Genomic DNA, 24,422 nt, shown 5'->3' on the forward strand with positions numbered 1-24,422 from the left:
TCAACCTCAGAGGGGAATTCCGGACCCACTTTGAGAAGTATCCCTTTCAGATGGATGTTTTCGTAGCTTGCTGCACTTTGTTTCCTTTAACAGGCCCAATCAATCTTGGGAAGTGTGTGTTGAAAACATTTGGCTGCTGTGGGAGTGTCGCTTTGTTAGCGGGGACAAGAGGCACATTTGTGGGTATAATTTTAAAATACGAGAAGACAATCTTACCTTCACATTGTACTTGAAATAGTTTGCAGACTGCATAAATCGGAGGAAGCCATCTGTTTCCTCTGTGGCAACAGTGAGGACGAGCAATTTTTCTGCAAAAGACAGAAACACATTTCCACAACCTTACTTATGGGACTTATAAAGTCATCACATATTTTTTGGCGACCAAATTATAGGGATGCGCGGATATACTCTTGCGGCATTTAAGTTGTGAATTTAAAGCAAATTCTTGGTTTCCACTGAAGGATATCCACAGGAATATGTCTAGTGTTTGACGCTTATATATAAAGTCCTGAGATTCCAAAATAATGTCAACCAAGCTCTTTTAAACCTCAGACTTATGTCAACAAACTGGTAGCTATTTGGTTAAGCCGGCTAAACCTACATCTCAAATTAGTAACATCTACTGTAGTTATGATCTGATTCAAAAACAGAAGCGTATTTTTAAACATAATTTCTTTCTTCTTGTGTCAAAGGAACTCCCATAAACCTCCAGGACATTTCCAGTGGCCATGAGTGCTGATGTCTGAGGTTAAGGGAAGGGTTAGACCAAATACAAATTAGCACCATAGCCTCATGTGAAGCTGGACTAGATTACACCCACTAAGCTTCTTTTCACTTGTTCTATTATGCTTTCTAAAACCATCTGAGGATAGCCTTGATAAAAAACAAAAAGGCTGAAATATGTGATTGTGAGCCAAGGAAGGGAGTACCCCCGGATCTCTAGATCCGGTTCATCAAACTCTGTTAGTGTATGAAGGGGGAGTACACAGCATTAGTTTCCAGCGTCCCAGAGATATATTCAAAAAGTGCCAAATGTTAATGTTGCCCCGGCAAGCAGTCAGGGAGGCCAGCAAAAAGTTAATGACACTTTAATATGGCTTTATAGGACCACTTGAATACTAAACCTGCTTTTCATGTTTCGAGAGCCAATCTGCTTTCTATTTAATATACAACACTACATTCCACTAAACCCTTGTAAATGATTTATTGGACATTGGCAAGTAGGATTGGAAGTATTCTAGAGAACACAGTAGGGCCCTATAAAGGCCCCGAAAGTGCACTCTGCCCCAGAACACAGTTAAAGAGCTAGAAAACAAAGATTAACATGCCTGCATTGTTTCGTTTTTGTGGATATTTGCCGTTAGCCTGGTGCTCATTTATTTATCTTGTTGACTGCACAGCAAATCTCAGCATGCACATAAATATTCACACTATAAAAAAAGATATATTGATATCACTTTTCATTCAGTACAAGCCCCCTCACAACAACTGTGTGATCGTACAAACCAGCTGCCATAGAAGAGGAAAGTTGGAATAGGGATATAGAATAAACCCAACAAAAATCATCAGAAACAGAAATAATATGTGCTGAACAGTCAGTGCTCTGTGGATGCTGAAAAGTTGGGCATAAATTGAGATTCCTGACATCCATTGTATCTGTACTTTATTCCCACACCGGAGAAGTAACTAACAAAGCCTGAGGGCATACAAGAGCCAAGGTCTTATACTAAATCATTATGTGTCAGCAAAATCAAAATCACCCATCTCCCACCCACTCATCCACACTTTAAGTCCATTACATGCAGTCTCCTTGTGGCTCTTTTCCATCCATTTCCTGTCAATGTGACTTAGCCATTCTGTCATCCCAGTCTAGCCTGCGGCCCTGTCGTCGCTCTAATAGCCATTCCAATACTCCTCTGACACAGAGGTTCTTTTACAGGTTGGAAATAGTTCCCTGTCTGCCTCGAACTGGGCAGATTCAGAGCAACGTGAGTTTTAAATTAAGCACTGCACAGAGGGAAGGGGATGCCTTTTCTGGGCCACAGGTGAGTCTATGTTCTTGTTCTTGGCTTGGGATGATGAAGCGTAGTGCAGAGAGGGGTTAGTATCTCACATGTTGTGGAAACACATTTTCTGGCAGTTAGATATGTTCAATGTAATATGTGCATGTGTGAGGACCAATTCGTCTGGCAAAAAGATACATTCTAAATCAAACTAGGCTTCTATTTTTCTCCGTTCTTGCTGTGTGAAGCAAACCTTGGGCAAAGCTAAGGGCCTTTTTTAAACAAAAATATATCTTATTGATGTTCAAATATGTGGATAATGGAGCACACTTTCAGACAGTCTCTTGTGGAAGCCATCCACAGTGTTCCAACATCAAAAGTGCCACACATTGTTACGTAACAAATGAAAAAAGAGAGCTTCAAACTGAGTTCAGACACAGCTTACTCTCTCACCTCTGTACAGCTGGTCAATCACAGCGTAATGTGTGTGTGTGTGTGTGTGAATGTTGGAATGTCTGTATTGGAAGGTTGCAGACATGGTTGGAAACAGCCCCTTCAATTTAAGGTGCAGTGGGGAGGGGGTGTCCGAAGGTATTGGACTGTGTAGCAGGCAGCTCTGACATACTGGTGTCTGAAGAATGCTCTGCTGAGATTTCTTGGCAATATTTGGAGACCTCCAGGAAATTTCACTATTCATGATGCTCTGATTACAGCCAGGACACATGTTTTGTATTTCACTCTGCAATGAACTCAGTTATTTTTTCTGTTCATATAAAAAAAAATTATCACCAGTTGCATTGTTTGTATTTGTGCAATAAAAGCCAGTGGTGAGGTGGAGGTTGCGGTGCTTTTGCACACATTTTTAAAACAAAAACACTGACTGCCTGTGATGTCACTGAAAAAATGTGCCTTCAGGATGAAATAGGCTGACAGCACCCACCAATTACCCCTCGGTGACTTTGCCCTGACCTTAGGGAACCACTCACTTTCCTCCAGTTGTCAACATGCAGGCCACATCAGTGCATCTCAACAAGCAAGCTCCCTGTTAAGTACAGCCTGGGGATGCAAACCACTTTTGATTTAAAAGAGATGAGATGGACACTTTTATTTCCTACATTAAACAAACACGTCAGCAGATCTCTTTCATGGCTTTTCCATACACAACTCCTGGTGGAAAAGAATCCCTTCAGATTTACAGAGGCCTCATGTGAACTCAGCTGGAAACCTTGGCTGGATTTTGTGATATTGTCTCCAAATACATCACAAAGCACATCGCGAAGACTTATGGTCTGCAAATTCTATGCCAAGCCAAGGCCACATGTCTACTTTTTCATATGATGTTGAAATGAGGGTTATCAGTTTGCTGCTTTGAATCCAGATTTTGATTGGGCTTTCTGTTTCTTGCCCGGTAATTATCTTGTTATCAGTTTGGCACAATATTTTAAGAAAGACTGCCAAAGGTCCAATGTGTAGGATTTATGGACATCTATTGGCATAACTTTATTACATTCATAACTATGTTTTCACTGGTCTATAATCACCTAAAAGTCAGAATAGCTGTGTTTACATGACCTTAGAATGACCAGTTCATATCTACATACAGAGCAAGTCCTCTTCCATGTTGTTCTACTGTAGCCCAGAAAGGACAAATCAAAAACTGGCTTTAGATAAGGCCATTTGCATTTTCGCATTGGCCCCCATAGTTCTCCTACACACTTGGCACACGGGAGAAGTTTCAGTTTTGCAACCTTACCACTAGATGCCACTAAATCATACATGTCTTTAGGTAAATCCTTGGTCCCACCCTGTGTCTGTATGTTTGCATCCACTGGGGTCCATCACCCACAGATATAGTCCTAGCGTCATTGTTTACTAGGAGTAAGGGAAACAATTATTCTTAGATGCATCACAAAATAATCAGAAATTTAAACCCAATTCTCAAAAATTATGTAGGACCAAGCTGTAAGTTTCTTACGACTCAACCAATTGGATGGTGAAATATAATATACGTAAAACATGCATTGTGCTTAGGTTCTACTACTATTATATTGATAAAAGATAATGGAAGAAAATTAGTTTATTACAAATGTGCTATGTTTTAGAAGTATCAAGTTGCCACACAATGATTAAAAATTATCATGTATAGAAATAAATAAAAAAATTGATATGTCTAGATACATCTATAATTGTTTTGTAATTGCATCGTAGCCCTCGAAATCAGAATCAAATTGAATCGTGAGGTACTTAGAAAGTCCTAACCCTAGCATGTATGCAGATGACAACCAATTCTATGCTACACTATTGATTAATGCCCACTTACTGTTTTATTTCAAATACACATTTACTAAGTTAAATCTTAGGTTAACAACCTGGGAATTACTCTAACGTCACTGATTAAAATGTTGATATCTGTGTGTAAAATATTACCATAACAGGCACATATCATTTTCAAAATTTTGCCAAGGTAACGTAATTATTGTCATATTTGGTTAGCTCATGGTTCCATGACTGTGCTGATTAGTCTTTTTCTTTCATCCCTAACACACTCATCTGAAAAAGCCAAAATGCCTCACTTGATTTCCCTTTGCCTTTAATTCATAAATAGCTCAGAGGTCTCAAGACCAATCAGAGTATTTGCCTATTTCATGCATCATGCAGACTGTGTATGATTTTCTGTTAGTAAGGATGCTTCTTGTGCTTCATTGTTCAAATGAATCCCCAAGGAGAAGAAACAATTACTTAAGGATAAAAGACGTACAAATCTACTTTCTAATCTAATGACAGATTTAAATCCTGGGCCAGCTGGCCAGTCCTTTGATGTGTCTTTTTATGTGAATCACACTAATGATGAAATAAAACTGAGATGCAGATGGCAACCCTTAAAAGGAGATGTGTTTAGATCACTGTGATTGTGGAGGATGAATGTCTAGTCAGAGTTAACACAGGAACCTCTCATGTCAGCACTGTATGAACAGCCCACAGCAGGAGAGGAATGCAGCTCATACAGTGCCGCTGTAACTCTTCTCCAAGAAAGGCATCAACGCCAAATGGTCTTTCACTCCCTCTCACTCTTTCTTTAGACAACATGGGACTGGCCGTCTAGGTAAACTTTCACACTTCGATGAGCAAAGTTCTGACTCACTGGCTGGAGCCTAAGCTTAAGTAAGCATTTCTCGCAGAACGGGAAACGATATCATGGGAATGTTCCCTGGCCTTGAGCGTAAGGATAACAGGATCTTTCTTCTTTGACGAGACATTCCTAGTTAGTGAACACAAACCACTGTTCTTTCTATTTTGGTCATTCAAGTAAACAGAATTCACAAAGGGTGTCAGGCAAAGGAAAGTGCAAGGAGTTTAATAGTCCATATTCCTTTGTCCTCACATCTATCTGACTGAGTCTGCCTTTAATCTCAAGGTAAAGCAAGGGGCTATGAGATGAGGGGGGGAAACATTGCTTTAAACCAAATCAGATCTGATTTATACTTGCCAGGATTGCACAGTAATGCTGAATTCTGCTGTTTTCTGTGAGTGCAACCCAGTGTGCCATGCCTAGACCTGGAGATTTGCCAGGGGATGAGCACCCTCCTGAAAAGCCAGCACTCATTATATGAAATGTGACTTTAACTTTATCTCAAGTCAGTGAACCGAAATAATGAAAGTAGACATCACTATCAGGGTACTTGGAGAGTGGTAAGAAATTGTTTAAATAGGCTGAGTGTAACACTCCAGGGTGTTTACCCTTCACAGATGAGCCTTAGCATTTGAGCTTTGCCAAAATTTCAACAGTAACACACACTGCCACGTTGTACTGTTGAAACCCCTCATGGTATTACTGAAAGTCATGTACACCCTCCCCATCTTGGTGACTGTTTACTCTAAAAGACTGTGGAATTTCAAGCCAGGTTGCATATCAACATTAGAGTTTTCTGTTGGTATGTAATGCGTGGTGGATGTCGTCATAATTTGGCCACATTAGCAGGAATACAAATGGAGACAGACTCGTTGCACATGTCCGAAGTAAATGCAAGGTAATGCCTAAGTAGAGAAAACTGAAAGGCAAGTAAGGCGGTGGCGTACAGCAAGGGGAAGACAGCATTTTAAAGACATCAGTGTGTAAGCAAAGACACGTCCAAAATCCATATTTTAGACTGACCAAGCTAATTCAGAGAAGAAATGTCTCTCTGTCCACAGGGGCCTGCAAAACATTCCTGATGGTCATTCAGATCCATTTTGCAGAAGATGAAAGTGTCATGTTCATGTGTATGTAGAGGTTACTGTAACTCTGGCACTACCTGTATTTTATCTTACGATCAAATAGTGGTTTTGTAACTTGGAAAAGTTGTTCACTTTACTAAAAAAAATGCTGCTGCTTAGGGACACAGCTGGAACTAGTAAGATGCTAATCTTGCATCAGTACAAAATTGCATTTAATCCAGCTGTAATACAAGACATGGCTACTTCTCTGGACTTTATCAAATGAACGAGGTGTAGTCTGGAGAAGCACGATGCCATTTTTAAACCTCCAATAGGTGATGTTTTTTTCAGTTTGGGGGCAGCGGAAACAGATTGTGAACATATGTTAACCTGTCATCACCTTTTAAGTTAATATGGTGAATTAGTCAAACAGTCGCTTACTACACATCGAGCAGTTAAGGAGTAACATTAACATTAATTTGGAGTCATTTTTTCTGGCCACCTGGTGTATGTAATGCCAGTATTCTCTTTCAGCTCTGTTTTCGGTTCCCTACCAACACCCGAGGGAAATATCTGGCTCTTTAGCTGCTAAATGTGTCTGTCTGTCGTTTGGTGCTGAGCAGGTAGTGTACAGTGGGTTTTTAAAGCTTTTCCAGAGAAAATAGCTGCCTGCTGTGGCTGAAAACGAGGCTATGATAGCAGTGAGAGGGAACCAAAACAGTAAAATTGCAGAGCAGAGAGCTACAAAATGAGCTGAAACTCTATAAAGCTCTGTAAAGCCGAGGGGGTCTGCAGATTCAGGTGGTAATTCTCTGTATATCCATCGTTACAAGCCACCCTTTTCACATTGTCACTTGATATATTCTAATTATAAAAATGTCAATCACAGCCAGTTTGAGGTCTAAGCACTGGGATATGCTTGGAAAGAAGTAGTTCCTGCTGTGTTGTCCGACCTGGTTTGAGGTTAGATGTGTTTATACCATGGACTGTATATAAAGATGGACGACATGACAGCTCCTTAAAAGTGAAGTAAAATATTACTTGTGGGTGGCTGCAGTATAGGTCCTAAACCCTGCACCCTCCACGATAATAGATGGGACATGGGCCAAACTAAAAAATCAAAGTACAGGTCTAAAACCGTTTCCTAAAACTTGTCATTTTAGGTAGTTGTTATCATGTTGATGTATGTTCACATGCTCACTTTTCTGATACATTTGGTTTGAATGACTTATTTGATGCTATAATAAGGGGGTGTGATGTCATGATTGACGGCTGTGTGTGTCAGTCGGTGTGCTTGCAGTTAAGTTGGGGTCAGGCGGGTGTATGAGCAGGACCTCAATACCGTGGCTCCACTTCTCAATCACTTTTGTGATTCTCTCTTGGTACTTCTCACAGTCAAGGATGCTTCCTTGGTAGGATGGGTCGTTCTGAGTTGGGTCCTACAGAGGCTAAGCAAGACTCCTTCCTGGCATTCAGTGAACACACATCGGAACAGGCCAGCAAGAGGCCAGGTGCGCATCACTGACTTCAGTTCCGGCAAATTGTGTGCAAAGAATTGTGGGTGCTTGCAGCGGAGGATACACACTTGCATCTTTGAAAATTCTCTAAAGGAAGGACCTGAATTCGAAGGCTCTTTGAAATTGGAACAGTCCTTCAGTGGGATTCAATGACATAGCCTCCTTGAAATTCAGCCATTTAAAGATCCTTCCTTCGCTTTGAGAAGCACCATCTGACTCTAAATGATGCAAGATGGCAGCACCAGTATTTGGGATATAGTTGGTAGTATTTTCATACAGTGGGAGGAAGAAAGTGGAGACATGGTGCCAATCTTTAGACGACAGCTGTAGCTCAGGAGGTAGCACGGGTCATTCACCAATCAGAAGATCCGTGATTCAATCCCCAGCTCCTGCAGTCTGCATTTTGAAGTATCCTTGAGATAGATACCGAACCCCACATTGCTCTCGATGGTTGTTCCATTGGTGTGCGAGTTAGTTATGGCTGTGTAGCAGGTGGCATTGTAATGGAATGACAGATATTAGCATTAACTGACTCAGCAGCCCCATTCCGTCCTCCATATATCATGAGTTTCGTACAGGTGGGTTGGACCTAATCAGAATGTCACTACATAGAAAAATAAATACAGTTTGCTAAAATGAGGGCAAAATTCTTTTATCAGTGATTGTATCATTAAAAATCACATAAAAAAAACAAGTTAAGAAGCTTTTCATCTCTTTACATTAGGTTGATATTCTGATAATTCCACGGAGCAATACGTAGAATAACTTTTGCAGAAATGACTACCTAAAAATATAGAAGCACAGACACAAGCATGAGGAGTAAAGCCAACAAAATGATTTGGAATAAATCATAAAACAGCAAAGCATAATCAAGTGTAGCCTTGCACAGCAGCCTTGGCCGTAAGTGTGTCAATGTGTATGTGAATGGGTGAATGTGACTCATTGTGTGAAAAGCCCTTTGAATGGTCGGAAGACTAGAAAGGCGCTATACAAGTGTAAGTCCATCCAAGTTCACTTTATATATAGTCTATGGTTTATACGTGATCCAAACAGCCACAGGTGAAGGTGAAAAGCCGGCTGTCATAGAGAGCGGAGAGAAACGATATAATTCATGTATGGGACTGAATGTCTGAATGTACAGTCTTCACATAAGTAATTCTGCCATCTCTTTATTCCTCAGCTCTCAGCCAAACATAGCATGCTACTCAACCTAAAGTTTCTTTTAAAGATTTTCCAGCCTTAGAATGCATTACATTTTTAATGTAGATACAAGCACAGAGGTAGCACTTCAGATATCTAAAAGCCAGAAGCCCCTAGACGTGCAGACATTCCTAGCCGCCTAAAACAAACCATTGTTGCCAGGTGAGTAATCCATGTGTTTGTAATTATCTGTAGTCACCTTATTTAAGGGACGGTTGTACAGGGGACTAGAAAACCTAATGCATACAGGTTTGTTGGTCAGAGGGTATGCTTTAGCCGCCCACAGCTATAATAGAGTTAATCTTCTAGTGCCGTTTCAGAGCCACCATAATTGATAAAACACACTATTTCCATAACACACAAGCCATGTAGTGCATCTGCAGAATAAGCCTGTGTTTTCAATTACACATGTCGAACCACAGGCACTTTAGCCCTAGGATGTGGCATGATGTCACCGGTGCAGGGTCGGGAAACAATTTGGTAGTCTCGTCAAACGTCATTTTGAATCAAGATTAACTTATTTATTCCACCCTACAACAACAACTATAACGAAGAATGAAATAACTAAATTGGTGTATGTCATGCTGTGCTCCTGTCAGGGGTAATGATTACAGTTGGGGTGGTCATTTCCTCTGTTCACCACAATCCGGTGTGACTGTAGAGCTTCAAATCCTTCACTGTTGACAGTAACACACCTAGTTTAATTCAACATAATGAACTTAGAGTTTACCAATTTAACTTCTAACTTGTGCTTTAACTTTTGTGCCGAACTGCTGTAAGCGTTAAAGCAGGACACAACTTTACGATATAAGCTATTATATTTTGATAAAATTTCCAGCAAAGGGAATATGAGCCAAGTCTTTAACTGTGCAACCACATGCTGCTTCTTTCAAACAGTCCCGTTTCTCTCCCTGGAAAGTGAATTGAAAATGCTTTAAGAGGAGCAGTGAGCTGCTCCCAGACAGCATGTTTGGCATCTGCGTTGTCTTCTCAGCTTGCTGATTTATTTAATCAGGCATCAGTGGTGACTAAATACAATCTGCAATCCCTGGCTCTTAAAAAGGACAGGAAAATGGCTGTACTTTGACATTTTTCCTTGGAAATCCCTGATGTTAGTGTATCAGTTAGTCTGTCAATCACCTAAAGTAATAACCAGGAACACTTTCATAAAAGTAAATGTCTCTGTTTATTTTGTATATTTTTTTTACTGATTATAGCTGTGATTCAACCTAGGGCAAGTTCCCCTGGATAAAGCTGCAAACGCCTGACAGTCGTACACTGATTATTTACTGTGATGTCTCATTTTCCTGCAGCCACTTCTCTCCTTTTAAAAACTACATCACACTGACATGTTACGGTGAATATTCCAATCTTAGTATCTGCAATATGTTGACAACTACTGATGACTACAACTTCATTTGTGGCAAGTTGAACAGTTCACCCTGTCAGTTGTATCAAGATTTAGCCAACATGTCTTGCCAAAAATCAGCAGCTGCTCAATTCCCACTTTCACACTCTAATCATTTAAATGACTTGCTACGTAGTACAATGGGATATTTGTACAATAGCCATAATCCTGACAACTTCACTGAATGTCATCTGTTTTCATTATTGCTAAAGAGGAAGACATTGCATCATGGGAGTTGTCTGCTTGATATCATGCCGACCTTATCTCTTTGACAGATGGCAGAATACCTCAGACGCAGCTAAGAAAAAAAGAGACCAAGAAAAAGAAGACGATGCAGCGCATATTTGGCTGAATAGGAGGCACGAAACCAACCTCGTGGTGATATAGTGACAATGTTCTGAGGCATGATTACGGGTTTGGCTTGCCAACAGGGTTTGTTAGTTTGTTAGACTGGAATTACAGGCAGTAGAGAGCTCTACTGAATATAAGGCATGGACAACTTTAGGTGGAGCTTCCTTTTCTTCTCTATAAAAGGCTCCCTGCCGACACGTCAGTGTTGTCTGGGAAAGGTCTAATCTAAAGACGCCTTGGAACAGTGGGAAGCAGACCAGATCATACTGAGTAATGGGATTTATAGTCTCTGGCGTACACGCACACACCAAGAAATATGGCCTTGTAACTGTAAGGGATACAAAAGTTGTTGCCAGGTAAACAGTGTCAACATCTCTGTGTTGATAGTGTTGATATTTAAAACAGATCTTTAGAACACTGAACCTTTTACCGTTTTCATAAAGTGGCATCTTTATGTTCAAACTGATAATTGGCAGTTTCACTTACTGGGACACCAGTATTGTAAAATGTCTCAGGGTCTTAGATTAGCAGTCGGTGGCCTAAACTCACACAACAAGAACTACAAGTTCAATCCAGTATATTTGCTGTCAGTATGGCGTTCACACAGTCAGTCAGAAATAAGTCAAAGGCTCCATTCAAGGGGCCGGACAGTGGGGGTCTGCGCCTCCCACTTTTTGTAACTTTCCAAAACCGACAAACCAACAGCCACGTCCACTGTTCATAGCGACTGGCAAGGTGTACATAGGTGAGAAATGGGCAGAGCTCTGCATTCCTGCTTCTTCTAAAGTTCCTTTTCATGACTGAATTACGCCGTTTGCATCTGCGCTACTATCAATGGAGAGGCATTGTGCTCTTAGAGAAAGGTTGGAGAGGAGGTTATCAGGATGTGCATTAAGTTTAAACCGCCAGAGAAACACTGTCCTTGCATATCAGCTTGCACAGGTAGCATTCATACTGTAACTGCACAAGTTTTTGTAACCTTTTGACTATTTCTGCTTTGTAATACCCCGTCACTATGAAGACTTGCATCTCGCCCCATCTAAAACAGTATGTACGACTTGTTTTATTTTTTGACATGGCATTCTAATAGAGAATATTTATCAGTTGTTTGCATCACTTTTCACCCCATTACTCTGCATCCTGCTTGATTCTGGAAAGAAAGAAAGCTGAGAATTTGGAGGGGAAAAAGGATGACTCATCAAGTTGATATTCTACACTGTAAACACCTCATGCAATAGGTGTAACACTCAAGTGTTTCTGACGTTACCACCCAGACAGGCCCCGGGATTGCTTGAGTGTTTTAGCAGTGTGTCCTAGTCAGAACTACAAGGCTTCTATTTGGAGCAGAAAAATGAGAGACACAAAAGAACTTACGCAGTACATCTCAAATCTGGGCATAAAACGTGTAATGCAATCCCTCACGCAATCTGTTCTGGCTTGTGTGCTTCAATAAAAGTTATGCACTGTAACACGGCAAACTATTTATGGATTTATACTCCATAAACTGTTAATTGAGTTGGTAGAATTTCTCGCCAGTGCCTTGTGTATATATATATATATATATATATATATATATATATATGTATGGTCTGGACCATGTTTTACTGTTTTGCACACTTAGGGAGTTTGCAGAAACATCTGCGCATGATGTTCCTTTGGCAATGAAACGTAAGGAAAAACTTAAAAAAAGTAGGCTAGATTTTGAATGTATTTTTGGTGACCCAGCCCTTTTAGTACACAGATCAGATCTATATGAACCTCAAATGCCTCTATTCAAAACAGAAAAGAGCTTTTAAGCTGGTGAAGCAAGATTGCAAGATGTAAAAATCTAATTTTAGCAACGGTAGTGCATCATATACTTTGAAAGTCTCTCCGTAAATGTGGCACCTGGTTAAATCTAAAGGGATGGAGCTAAGTAGCATGCAGTTAACCACGTTTACATCACTGAATGAAGTCATTGCACTACTTTGTCCATTTAAAGTATGAAAGGTTTCATTTACAGCTGCTGATATACCCCAAATTCCATTCATGAGGGATTAAGTAGGCTTAGTGTATTAATCCCAACAAGCTGTATCACCTTAACCTCATGATATAATCCCCCCCAGGGTGCACTAACAAGGCGCTCATAAGCAAACATTTTAACCCTTGTAAAGTTAATGTGGCTACTGTGTGGGGGTTAGCCCAGACCAGAGGACAAAACAAGCTTGTTGAGACTGAAGGCAGCTGTTGTTCCCTGACAGTAGACTGCCCCCCCACCCGCCCCCTCCTTACCAAAATGCATCATTAAAAAGTCCTAAATTTCCAGACTCAACTCACACATCAGCCCACAGCACTTATGACACCCATACTGGTATAAAGACACACATGCACCCACTTATGTTGTTGTTTGCAGTTTTTTTTACAAGGTGCCCTGTGACTGTAAAAGGGGCTGTGTTGCGCTGAAATGATTTAAGGGTAATTTAGAGCAATTCAATGCCAGCAAGTCAATAAAACGGTGACACATTGGGGGAGCTTAACCTATATACACGCAGTGTGTGTCTCAACAGCTGAGCACTCAGGTTGTACTTGGCTCCACTCCATCAACCTTCAATTATAACAGCTTTACAACCTCCTCTCTTGTTTCTCAAGCACATAATTGCTTGTTTGCTGTTAAAATCAAATACTAAAGGAATTTCTGATTTATGTTGAATGCTGGCTAATAAGTGTCTGATTGTTCTGGGTTTCATTCAAATCTGACTGTAGCTTGAAGCAAGTGTAAACAAGTGAAACCGACCAGAGTTATTTCTCGCGCTGACATTTTACAGCTTGACATGTGTATATAAAAGCTGGTTGCTGCGTGCTGCCAGACAACATAACATAAAAACAGGATTGTGAGAAACCGCAGACGGTTCTTTTGTGTTGAACACTATCGTGTAATTTAACGCTGCAACATATGTAGAGCCTGACACAGGCAGATTCACGCACAGGGAGCCACAGGCATGCAACCTGCGCCTCTTTACATGCAGCCGGTAATTACATCCTCGAAAATACATCATTCATATCTCACACTTGGCGCGACAGCTCAGACAGATGTAAAGATGTGTTGGATTAAATGAGGATTAATATGATTTTGATTGTTATGTTAGGGGCGAGCTGCAAACAGTAGGAAGGAGGAAAAAGTTTACCTTTAGGAATAGGCGCAGGAGGTTGAGGTGTTTCAGTAGAGTAGACACAATTTGCAAACTTCATCCAACATGAAAACACAAAACAAAACTTGAGGTACTCCATAGTTCTTGCGCAAAAGTGCGACTGGTCGACCGGACTATTACCTCCCAGCCCGAGAACAGTGGTCAGGGTCGGCCCTGCAGGCTCGTAATGTGCGCTCTCGCGATAATAAAATATTAAAAGTTTAAAAAAAAAAAAAAAAAAAAAAAAAAATCATCCAATGAATATGAAGTTGTCTGGTCGAGTAGCTCCGGAGACAGCCTGTGCTCCAGGGGACGGGTAGTATAAGTACTGCAATTCAGGGAAATTAGAGCGCAACAGGCGTGGTGGCTTAATTGCGACTGCAGCCACTTGAGTTCCCGCTGAAGTCACCGCCCATAGAGAGACAGCGGAGGAGAGATAACAGTGTTCACCCCCTGACACAGGCACGTCCTGCGCGAAAGTTTGACTAAGCACAGCTGTATTTGAACCCCCACCCCCACTCCTTTGCCATTACATATCCCTCCCCTGGTCCCCTCCCCCTGAGCACCGAGCGCCTGTCTGACCAACACTGCACCCCTTCTGCTCCACAGTCCTCACTCAGCCTCGGTGCATTCAGACTATAAAACACATTTAAAGGCGGCAGATCAGCATTCTATAAATGATTTTATAGCAAAGGCAATATTTGTTTTGTAGTTATTTTTCTATACAGCACAGTTAAAGGTTTAGTGTGTTGTGTTTAAAGGGCCATATTGGTAAAAATAGAATATAAGTATTTTTTCTTTAGTGTTTTTCAGTCTGTTCCTAGGGCTGGCTATTTTCACTGTTTTCCTGATTCGATTTGATTCAATTCGATATTGATTCGCTTGGGGATATATCACCTTCAATACCAATTTTTGTTATAATGTGATAGAGATTCTGAGAGAACTAATACTGTAGATTTACAAGGAATTATTTTTCAAAGATAATCAATTTAGAGCAGGAATAAAACTAAATGATGTTTGTAGAGCAGCAACACTAATATTAAAACAGCAAAGTCACAATATAAACTCAATATCTCACTGGAAACAAATCAAAAATGTCAGTATATACCACCCAGCCTGAGGGTGGACAGTAAAACCGTCCCCTGAGGAGATCACTGCCTGCAGGTCACATTACCGTTGGCAAGTTTTAAGATATGCAAACTAAGCTAAACTGTTGTTGTTTTAGTTTGTTAGTAACAATTTGCTATTAGCTAGAAAGCACTCTGTTCTTGTTTAAAAGAAAATGTTAGCGGTAGTGGATGAGAGACTGCAGACAGAGCAGAGTGAATTATCACTTTTCTAAAAATTTACATGTCGCTAAACAGCTGTAACAAGCGTTGGCATAGTCAGCTAAAGATATCTTCACTTCTCTGTCTCCACTGCGGATCCTCTGCTCCGACTTCCTGCACAGGCAGCAGGAGAAGAGGCTGCTGCAGCATGATAACGCATGATGCCAAAACATAAAAACAGCAAAGCCCAGCATACACTGTACGATTTTTGACCGGATTTGACCCGATTTTTTTGAGACGCATGACCTGCGGACGCTCGGGCCGGATTTCCATGTCGTCGTACGTCTTTTGTCATGCAGTGTACAGGGGGGGCGAGGGCCGATCATCTGTTCCAGAGCCACGGTCGGACGGTCAGATGAATTTCTGACATGTCAGAAATTTTGGTCAGCCAGGCACAGACATTCACACAGTTGAAGCAGCGCCACGAGCCAATTCACCAACGTCTGTGCATTTATCCCTCACTGCGCCTGCGCGAAGACATAGATCACCATGGCAACGCGTCGGTGGACTGTAAATATGGAGGCCAGGTTGTTTGAGCTGTGGCAACAGTATGATTGCCTGTTCGACGGTTCTTCTTCCACCTACCACGACCGCTATCAACGAGAGAAACGCTGGCAGGAGATAGCCAATATTCTTCAGCTGCAAATCATCAAAGCAAACCGCTTGTCCTGCTTTGTTGGCAACATCGGCACTTCCGGAACAAATCGGAGCTTTCAAATGTATCTTTATTGACAACTGTCAGTGGGCAGGACAGTCAGCAGTGGCCGACGAGCCATTTTCACCTGTACAGTGTGAGCTCTCTGATCGTGCTTTATGATCGGAACGTACAGTGTGAGCACATAAATCGTGAGCTTTGGCCGCACATCGCAGACGATTCACTCATACAGTGTGAGCTGGTATTAACAACAAGATTTTAAAAATCGTATAGTGTATGCTGGGCTTAAGCTAGCAGAAATTAAAGAGTCAGTAACATCGGGGCTTCTAAATACTACGGTCGTTAATAATTAGCGCTGCAGCCATTTTCTATCAACGAGATTAACGGAGTTAAAGCTTCATGCATTTGTGGAAAAAAGCGTATATTAAAAGATCGATCTCGGATTTCATGAATCGATGTCGGGTCATTCAAATTAAAATCGATGTGAATCAGATGAATCGATGATATTTTGGGATGTCCATGTATATTACCATGTTGCAATTCCATGCGTCTACTGAAGCCCAGAATGGACAAACCAAACACTGGCTCTAGATTAGGGCTGCAACGATTAGTTGACTAATTGATGACTAATCGACTAGTAAAATAATCTGTGACTATTTTATTAGTTGGCTAATCGGTTTGAGTCATTTTTCATAGAAAAGTACAATAAAAGTACCCCAAAATACTCTTAATGCAGCTTCTTACATTCAGATATTGGCAGCTTTACACACACTCCCATGATGGTGAACTAAAATCCTTTGGCGTGAGTACGAAACAAGACATTATGTGACATCATTTTGGGGTTTGGGAGAGACGGACTGACTTTTTTCAACATTTTAACACATTTTTCAATAAAATGATTAGTCAACTAATTGAAGAAATAATCAACAGATTAGTCGACAGTGAAAATAATCGCTAGTTGCAGCCCTACTCTAGATGGGGCCATTTGTGTGCTAGCATCGATCACCATAATTACCAGCCCCTCCACATTTATTCTGTGTCTTTAGCAGCCCATTTGGTTTGGAAAGAAGGACACCTCTGCATTTAATTCAGTTCAGGATAAAAACCTCCTGAACATCTGGATCTTAATTTATCAGAGAAAAAATCTGAGTACACATTAGCGGGTGCTGGGCTAGTGGCCCATCTCCAACATGATGACGAACAACATTGGAAAAACACTTTCTTTAAAAACTGTTAAACAGCTTCATTGAGTGTTTTTACTGCTTTTAATCACCAGGGGTCTCATTTATAACCATTGCTTACACACCAAACAAGGCCTGAAAGAGGCGAAGTCACTTCCCACGGAAAAGTTGTGATCTATAAAAGCAGACTTGATGGGAGAAGCTTTGACCCATGCTTACAAACATTTTGGAGACAGGAAAATGGCAATGCAGATGGTGAGGTGGAAGCCTGATTGTAGAAATTGTCGAATATTTTCGGGCACATGCCATTTTTGGCTTTTGTCCGTAAGTAGACTTTTAGTATTGATCCTACACACTGTTTTATAAATGAGACCCCTGGTTTGTTTGTTTGGAGAGATGAAGACCTCTGCGGATAATTCGGCTCACGGTAAAAACCTCCTGAAACAATGAATGTTAAAGGAATTCAAAGCGGTAAAAGTTTCAGCTCATTGCAATTCACAGTCCTCACCACTAAGTGCTGCTAAATCCCCCTAAATCTTAAAACCTGTTCCTTTTAAGTAGAAAAACCGTAGTGTAAGAATACTAAGTTACAGTAACCATTTAAATTTCAAACAACAAAATTTACTTACAAGTGTCAGAGGAAGCTACTTTGTGTGTATTATATTATTAGAGTAATATTATTTATAGTGTAGGCAGCATTTTAATGTTGAAGTCAGTGTAGGTGGAGCTCATTTTAAGTGCCTTAGTGGAGTAAAGGTATAAAGTGAATGGAAATACTCATGTATAGTACAGTCAAGTACTCAGTTACTTTCCACTGGGGTTACAACTGCCAATTAATTTTCTGCAAATAGATTAACCAACTGATGACTTGGGCTCTACTTTCCATCATTCCTCAATACAACACAGTAGATCACACTATGCCCTCGTCTAACCAATGGCAGTATATGAAAGTGTAAACTGATACTGCAGTTGTTAGTTGTAAGTTCTGCTTCCCTACAGCAGTGGACAAACACACACTCAGACACACGAGGGGAGAAATGAAGAGGAAAAACAGAAACCACACATTAAATCCAGCTTCCATCAACCGTTGGATTGCATTTGTGTCTCCCTGTGTGTCAGCTGACCTTGAAACCAGTGCTTTGTCCCATTTGTGTCTCTCATTCCTTATTAGGAGTAACAGACTCGTCCCCGGCGTAAACCATTCCTGTCTGGCGAACACTATGCATGGCAGTCACGATGGCTGCCACTGCCCAGATTGTTTTACTTAATGACATCACTGAGATTTTGGTTTTCAAATACAGAGGGAGTTGAAGCCAGAAGTTTTTTTATGAGATAAATGACTTCTTTCCAGAGAAGCCCTGATAAACCCTGAAAATGTAGAGCCGTGCCAGAGAACACAACAGAGTACTTGACTGGGGCTTGAACTATTCTTTTTACTGTAATTCAGCATGAATCCGACACTGAAGTGAGCACTGGGCAGGCACGTTTATGGAAATTAGTGTGTCATGAGAAAATTACAACTTTAAATCTTGCTGTGTAGCTTCAAACAAAAAAGGCTACCCTCTCTACTGTGCAGCTCAGACAAACACAAACTAGGTTAAAACAACACAGCGCTAATCAAGATTTGCAAAGGTATCAATATTTGTAATTAAAGTCTTAAAGAATGTGTAATTTCAAGACTCAGTGATACATATCTAGCAGGGATTTTTGCCCCGTGGGTTGGTGAGGGAACTCTGCAGCTGGAAAATATAAGTGTTTGTGGTACGGAACCTCATGCTGCATATTGGCAGCGTGCGATCGGGAGTAAGCTGTGTCTCGCTTCAATTCACTGCAGCCTGAACACCCACCAAACGTTTGGAAAGGCCAGTGAAATGTCCTCTGGATTTGATTACACCCTGACAAAATGTCCAGAGGTTATATGAGGGGTTTAATATCCCATCAGAGGCCCACGCTTGGAGATGTGAAATACTACAGCCTGTAAGAAACACTAGGACAGTTGTAGTCTTTTTCCTTTCCAAGTCAGGTTCTGCAAAAAATGTGACATGCAGTGGCACCGATGACACATTTTAATTTGGGATGCATGTGGCGTGGGTGAGGAAATTACATTTAATTACACAGAAATTGCCGCATACAGAATACAGAGACTGGGAGACTGCTGCGGTAAGTGGGGTGAGGACGGAGGAGAAAGCCAGGAGCTCATCAGGACACCTGCACATAATTACCCCCCCCCTCTATATCTGCCTGGGTATCAGCAGAAGGTAGCAGACTTTGGACTACAGACATGTACCTTAGAGCTAAATGCAGCTGTTTATCAAACTCCTAAAAAGAAACATAGACTGCTGGGGACTTTCTTACAGCACAGGCGGTGTGCTCTGGAGGAGCCTGCTTTTTTAATTCTGGCTCATTTCAGTGCCAAATAAAACACACAAGCCTCCAGCCTCCCCTGTCCTTGCATTAACAAAAGACTAAACAGTGTTGCAGCCTCCTGACGACACTAGACCATCCTGTATTTTCAGCGCTGTTGTGGAGACAGTGGGTTTACAGGCACTGTTTAAATTTAATCAAGCTGAAAGAAGAAACAGATGATTCATTAGGGAGGCAGACTATAAAGAAAATGCCCAATATTGAGAATAAACCTAGAAATTCCTATGAGGAAAAAGAGAGCTCATGAGAAAAGGGACACATGGGAAAATGACGCTGAAATAGTCCCTCCATTTATTCAATGATTTTCCCGTATGACTGACATGAATATTATGGGGCATATACAGTAATCTAAAGAACGTATTGTCCCTTTCACTTATGTCAGCGCACTGCTTCGGGCGATATCTGTCAGTGGTCGGACACACCTTGGGTTTCTTTCCACTTTTCTCTATTTTTGACGCAACCTTCTTTTGGTGGTGCAGCCAGATGGTTTTGCAATCACACATGTGACTCACAAATCCTAGACACTTGGTCCCCTAAACCTTGCTTAGGAACCCACAATTGCAACATGATTATGAAGAATGAGTTTTATTTTTATCTCAAACGCTTTGATCACTCCGCAGAAAGTTTAATTACTAGTCCCAATCAATGGCGAGAGCAGCACTCCTTTCCCCCACTCAACTCGTCCTCTTGTAAGTTTGTCTTTACGTCATCCTTGGCTCAGCTCTGTCGACGTCAATCCCACTTATGAGATCCACGGGGCATCCGCTGGCCCAGGGTGTGGTCTAGGGGTTTGCTAGGAAGGGGTTTCATCAACACCGCATTTAATCTAAGACCAAAGAACTTTAACAAGCACAGCAAGTACTTTTTTTAATGTCACGCCAGAGTCTGGCCACAAAAGAGAAAAGAGGTTAGGCAAGAATTAATCCACTTTGATCATGGGCGGTCTGCCTTCTATTGTCTCAGACAAAACATCTGAGCTTGCCGTAAAGATTTGAGCAGCAAATTACGTGAATGCACACTTGAAGATGTTCAGTTTCCAAACCTATGTGACTCTCAGTCCTATAAAATTGCATTTTTACCAAATAGTCTGGGTTTTTTCGGGCAGTGTTCCTTGAAAATTACACATAATGAGCTCTTTTGCTGGCCTTTCATTTGAATGTCATCATTAGGCGGCCACGTGAAAACCACAAAACCATTCCAGAAGTAGGTTGAGGAGAAGAGGATTCAACCCTGCATTAATCTCGTCCTTGCAGTGCCACCTTTATCGCTCCAAAGAATCTGTTCATACACCACTAATTTGCTTTGCCAAATGCAGTTGGGAGGATACATAATCGTTGCCTGGACAACTATTTTTTTTTAATGGCAGGATGGGGGACCTTTATATATCCCAGAAGGCACAGCGAGGAGGTCAGGGTGAGTACTTAGATGTACAAAGCTCAGGACCTTGACACCATGGCTTCAGATTCCTGTGTTCCACATGTTGTTAGGACTAGCCATTTACATGCTTAGGCCCTGATGAGACAGAGCGCATTTTGCAGTTTGCTGCACTTTTTTTTTTTTTTTTGGATTATTGCAAGGCAACCACTGACTCACATGGACAGACATAAGGCACTTGAGGACTGCACACGGGGAGAGATCTGTGTGGGTATATGAGACACTCAGAAAAAGGAGAACTCACAGAATACCATGGGCTGATCCAGGAGCTTTGCCTGGATGATGGTTGGTTCACAGCTTATTTTAGGATGAGTTGGGGACAGTTTGACAATCCGCTGTCAATTGTCGAGCATAATTACGGCTGCTAAAACATTAGAAAGTAGTTGAGGCCGCAGTTTGTTCAGATATGACTTGCAGATTGCCAAGGACGATAATGAAAGTGAGCTAACGTTAGTTTAACAAAAATTATGCACACTACCACTTGTAATCTCAGCTACAGAAGGCCCGCCTTTCAATTCATCTGACTGGGCAATGGCAAAAAATGCCAACAACACTTTTTTTGCTCTGAGTTGAAGTCAAAAACAGAAAAACGTGAGGTGCTTAGCAAGGCATAAAGAGGCGAGCAAAACGCTTCACTCTCATCAAAGACAAGTACAAAAAGCCGCCACAAACTGCTAAAAGTCACTCTGCCTGATCGAGGTTAGATTTAGGTTAGATTATAGTTACATTAAAAATACATAGAGCATGTTTTGTAGGTTAAAACAATTTGATACTTTAATTCCATAGCCTGTTGACCCAAAAGCACATTTGCTAATGCATTTGTAAGTGGTGTATGAAGATCACTGTTGGGAGAAGGTGTTAGTGAGATCTTACATGTCTCCAGTCTTTGGTTTCCTCTTAGGAATGTCAATGTAAACGTAAATAACCATCCCCCGTTTTATATTTTACATCTCCTCTCTTTCCCCTCATTGTGTGTATATGGTGTTTTCCTAGGCTGCGTTTGCACAGATGTTGCCTCAGCCATTTGTTCATCTCAGCTGGTTGAAAGCATGAGAAATTCCAGGTCCTGTATGCTGTGTGTAGTGAGCAGACTACATTTTATTTCTCAATGTGTGTTGAGCTCCAGGAGTAATCAGAGGAGTATATTTTTTGTTCCATGTTGGCAGGAAACAGAGTTAACAATTGTTTCCATAAAGATTCTGGTTTCAATGATTTGTTATCATAAACCCCTACAGGACATACTTACAGTCCCAGTCAGCCTTCACAATGCCTTTTAAAACTCACTTTAAGTTGAATTCTCAAAATCTGCGCAGTAATTTAACCCAGCAGTTCTAAGAAATGAACAATAGAGGAACCTCAGCCCACAGTTGCTGGATGTGTCAGTAGTGTAAACACATTACTTTAAGACAAGAGGCTGGCTAGTTGCCCCAACTTACATACTGTCATTTTCTTCAATCACCGAGGCATGTAAAAGTTGTTTGTATCCCCTAACTTCCACACATCAAACTTACTTATGTAACCAGTTATGTCATTTTTAAAGACTTGCACAGCATGAATTTATCACACGGTTTTCAACATTTTATTATGTGTTTAATTATAAGGGAAGTCTGTGACATGGGATGTTGCACAAAACAGGACCCTGCATACTCAAGCTGAAGAAAACATCTGTGTTTGTCCCAGCTGGGGACATCTCAGCCAGCAAATCACTGTAGGAATGACATCAGTCACATCACATGTGTGTGTGGCCTGGGTGTTTGAATTCATCTGAAACGTGGAGAATTTCTCAAGAATATCTGACCACACAAGTTCAGGAAATCCAGAAATGTACATCTTGAAACAGAATATCCCCAGAGTGAATTCTGAAGAAGTCTCCACAGTTCTTTCAGAGAGGCGAAAAAACACTAAGGAGTTGCACATTAGTCTTGAAACAAACACAGCTGTTTCTGTGTTGACTGTTTGGGGTACATGTCATTGGTTCGACAGCCCATTGGTTCGACATCCCATTAGTCCGACTGTCCGCGGTGTTGAACGGCTCGCGGCGGGCGTATGGTGCGCCGCAACCGGCTTGAGGCGGAGCAGGCTCACGGCTCATGCGTTTGTCACTTTCTTTTTCATTTTAACTCACATCATGATCTTTTCCTGACCCTAACCAAGTGGTTTTTGTGCCTAAACCTAACCAGACCTTAACCACAGGGCATCATGATGATTTCGGAACGGACTTCGGAACAATGAGTTTAATATGGTCGGAACAATGGGATGTCGAACCAATGGGCAGTTCCTGACTGTTTGTTGGAGAAAGTTCTCGATGATGTTTATTGAAATGTGGGCTCATCAGGAGTTCAAAGGTGAGAGTTTACCACTTTTACGACACCAGTTAATGTAATACAGCACCCATATAAATGGTGGTCAAGATGCAGAGAAAACAAGGCTTAAAGTAACTTTAGTTTTACTCTTGGCACAGCTTGTTTATTATGTAACTTGAGCACTATGGGGCAGGGTAGGAGTGATGAGGTTTTGGTTTAGATCCAGGAATTTTTAACATTGCAAGCCCAGACATGTAATATTCTCATGAACTTCAGCTGTAACTTGGATGAAAATCAAGCTCGTGTGCCATGACTGCAGGGTGTCTTAAAATGTCTTAAATTCAATGTTACAACAATAAGGCCTTAAAAGCCATTAAATAGTCTTTAATTTGAATTTGTTAGGTCTTAACTGCTACAAACATTTGATCTAATGTCATTTATACATCTTTTAATTTGTGTTTGTGAAAATGAGTGAAGCCTTTCTGTGTTAAAGTCCACATTTCTAATTTTGCAAACCTTTAAAAAACTATAATACTGTCATTTTACTTCATACTTGCACTTACTTGTTGGTAAAATGTACATCAGTGTAACTCACTCTCATAACCATATTCCTACAGAACACCTACCTCTGCACAGGACCACATATATACTACTTACCTGCAATGCTTAAATAAGTAAAACATGATTTGTCTATTAATCAGTCCTAAATTTGGTTACAAGGTGTCTTGAATGGGTCTCAAAAAGCTTTAAATCTAACTGTCTAATACCTGTAGACACCCTGGACCGTCTATCATAAAGTGCATTTTAATGCATGTAAACCTGGATTGAGATGCAGATAAGAAATGTAAAATGGAAATTACTCAAGAGTACATACCTCTGCCAGAGCTGTCCAATGCTCGCACATTTTTTTCATGTGAATTTAAACTCCTTTACTTTAGTTTAATCTTTATTTTTCTCAGGAAACAGCTTCTGTGTTCTCTTCATTTCAAAATGTTGTCATCGTGAAGAAAATGACTCAAATTGATCACAGAAAGAGAAAGTGTTATCTGGTGATCACATACAGTAAATGACTAAACAACACGCTAACATTAGCCAATACCACCAAACACAAAGTACAGCTGAGGTTGATGGGAATGCCATTAGCTTTCCGGATATTCGGTTGTAAGTGAACAAATTTAACAAATAAGAATTTTGTCCTGATGACAGTGCTAGACAAAAATTGACAACCCAATCGCTAAAGTAAGTGTTGGCATTGTG

The 24,422-nt window shown here is 40.9% G+C and overlaps 1 protein-coding gene across 2 annotated transcripts in view; it reads right to left on the reverse strand.

Annotated features, from left to right (window-relative positions):
• Positions 1–14,328, reverse strand: part of plod2 (procollagen-lysine, 2-oxoglutarate 5-dioxygenase 2) — a 40,547-nt gene extending 26,219 nt beyond the window's left edge. For both annotated transcript variants that reach the window (XM_049564911.1, XM_049564910.1), the window contains exons 1-2: positions 13,838–14,328; positions 217–308 (exon numbers count right to left, since the gene is read on the reverse strand). In XM_049564911.1, coding sequence (XP_049420868.1) covers positions 217–308; positions 13,838–13,940 — 195 coding nt within the window. In that variant the 5' untranslated portion in view covers positions 13,941–14,328. The remainder of the gene's footprint in view (positions 1–216; positions 309–13,837) is intronic.
• Positions 14,329–24,422: the final 10,094 nt, after the last annotated feature.

This window comes from Epinephelus fuscoguttatus, linkage group LG21 (genome assembly GCF_011397635.1).
Source record: "Epinephelus fuscoguttatus linkage group LG21, E.fuscoguttatus.final_Chr_v1".
Taxonomy (NCBI): domain Eukaryota; kingdom Metazoa; phylum Chordata; class Actinopteri; order Perciformes; family Serranidae; genus Epinephelus; species Epinephelus fuscoguttatus.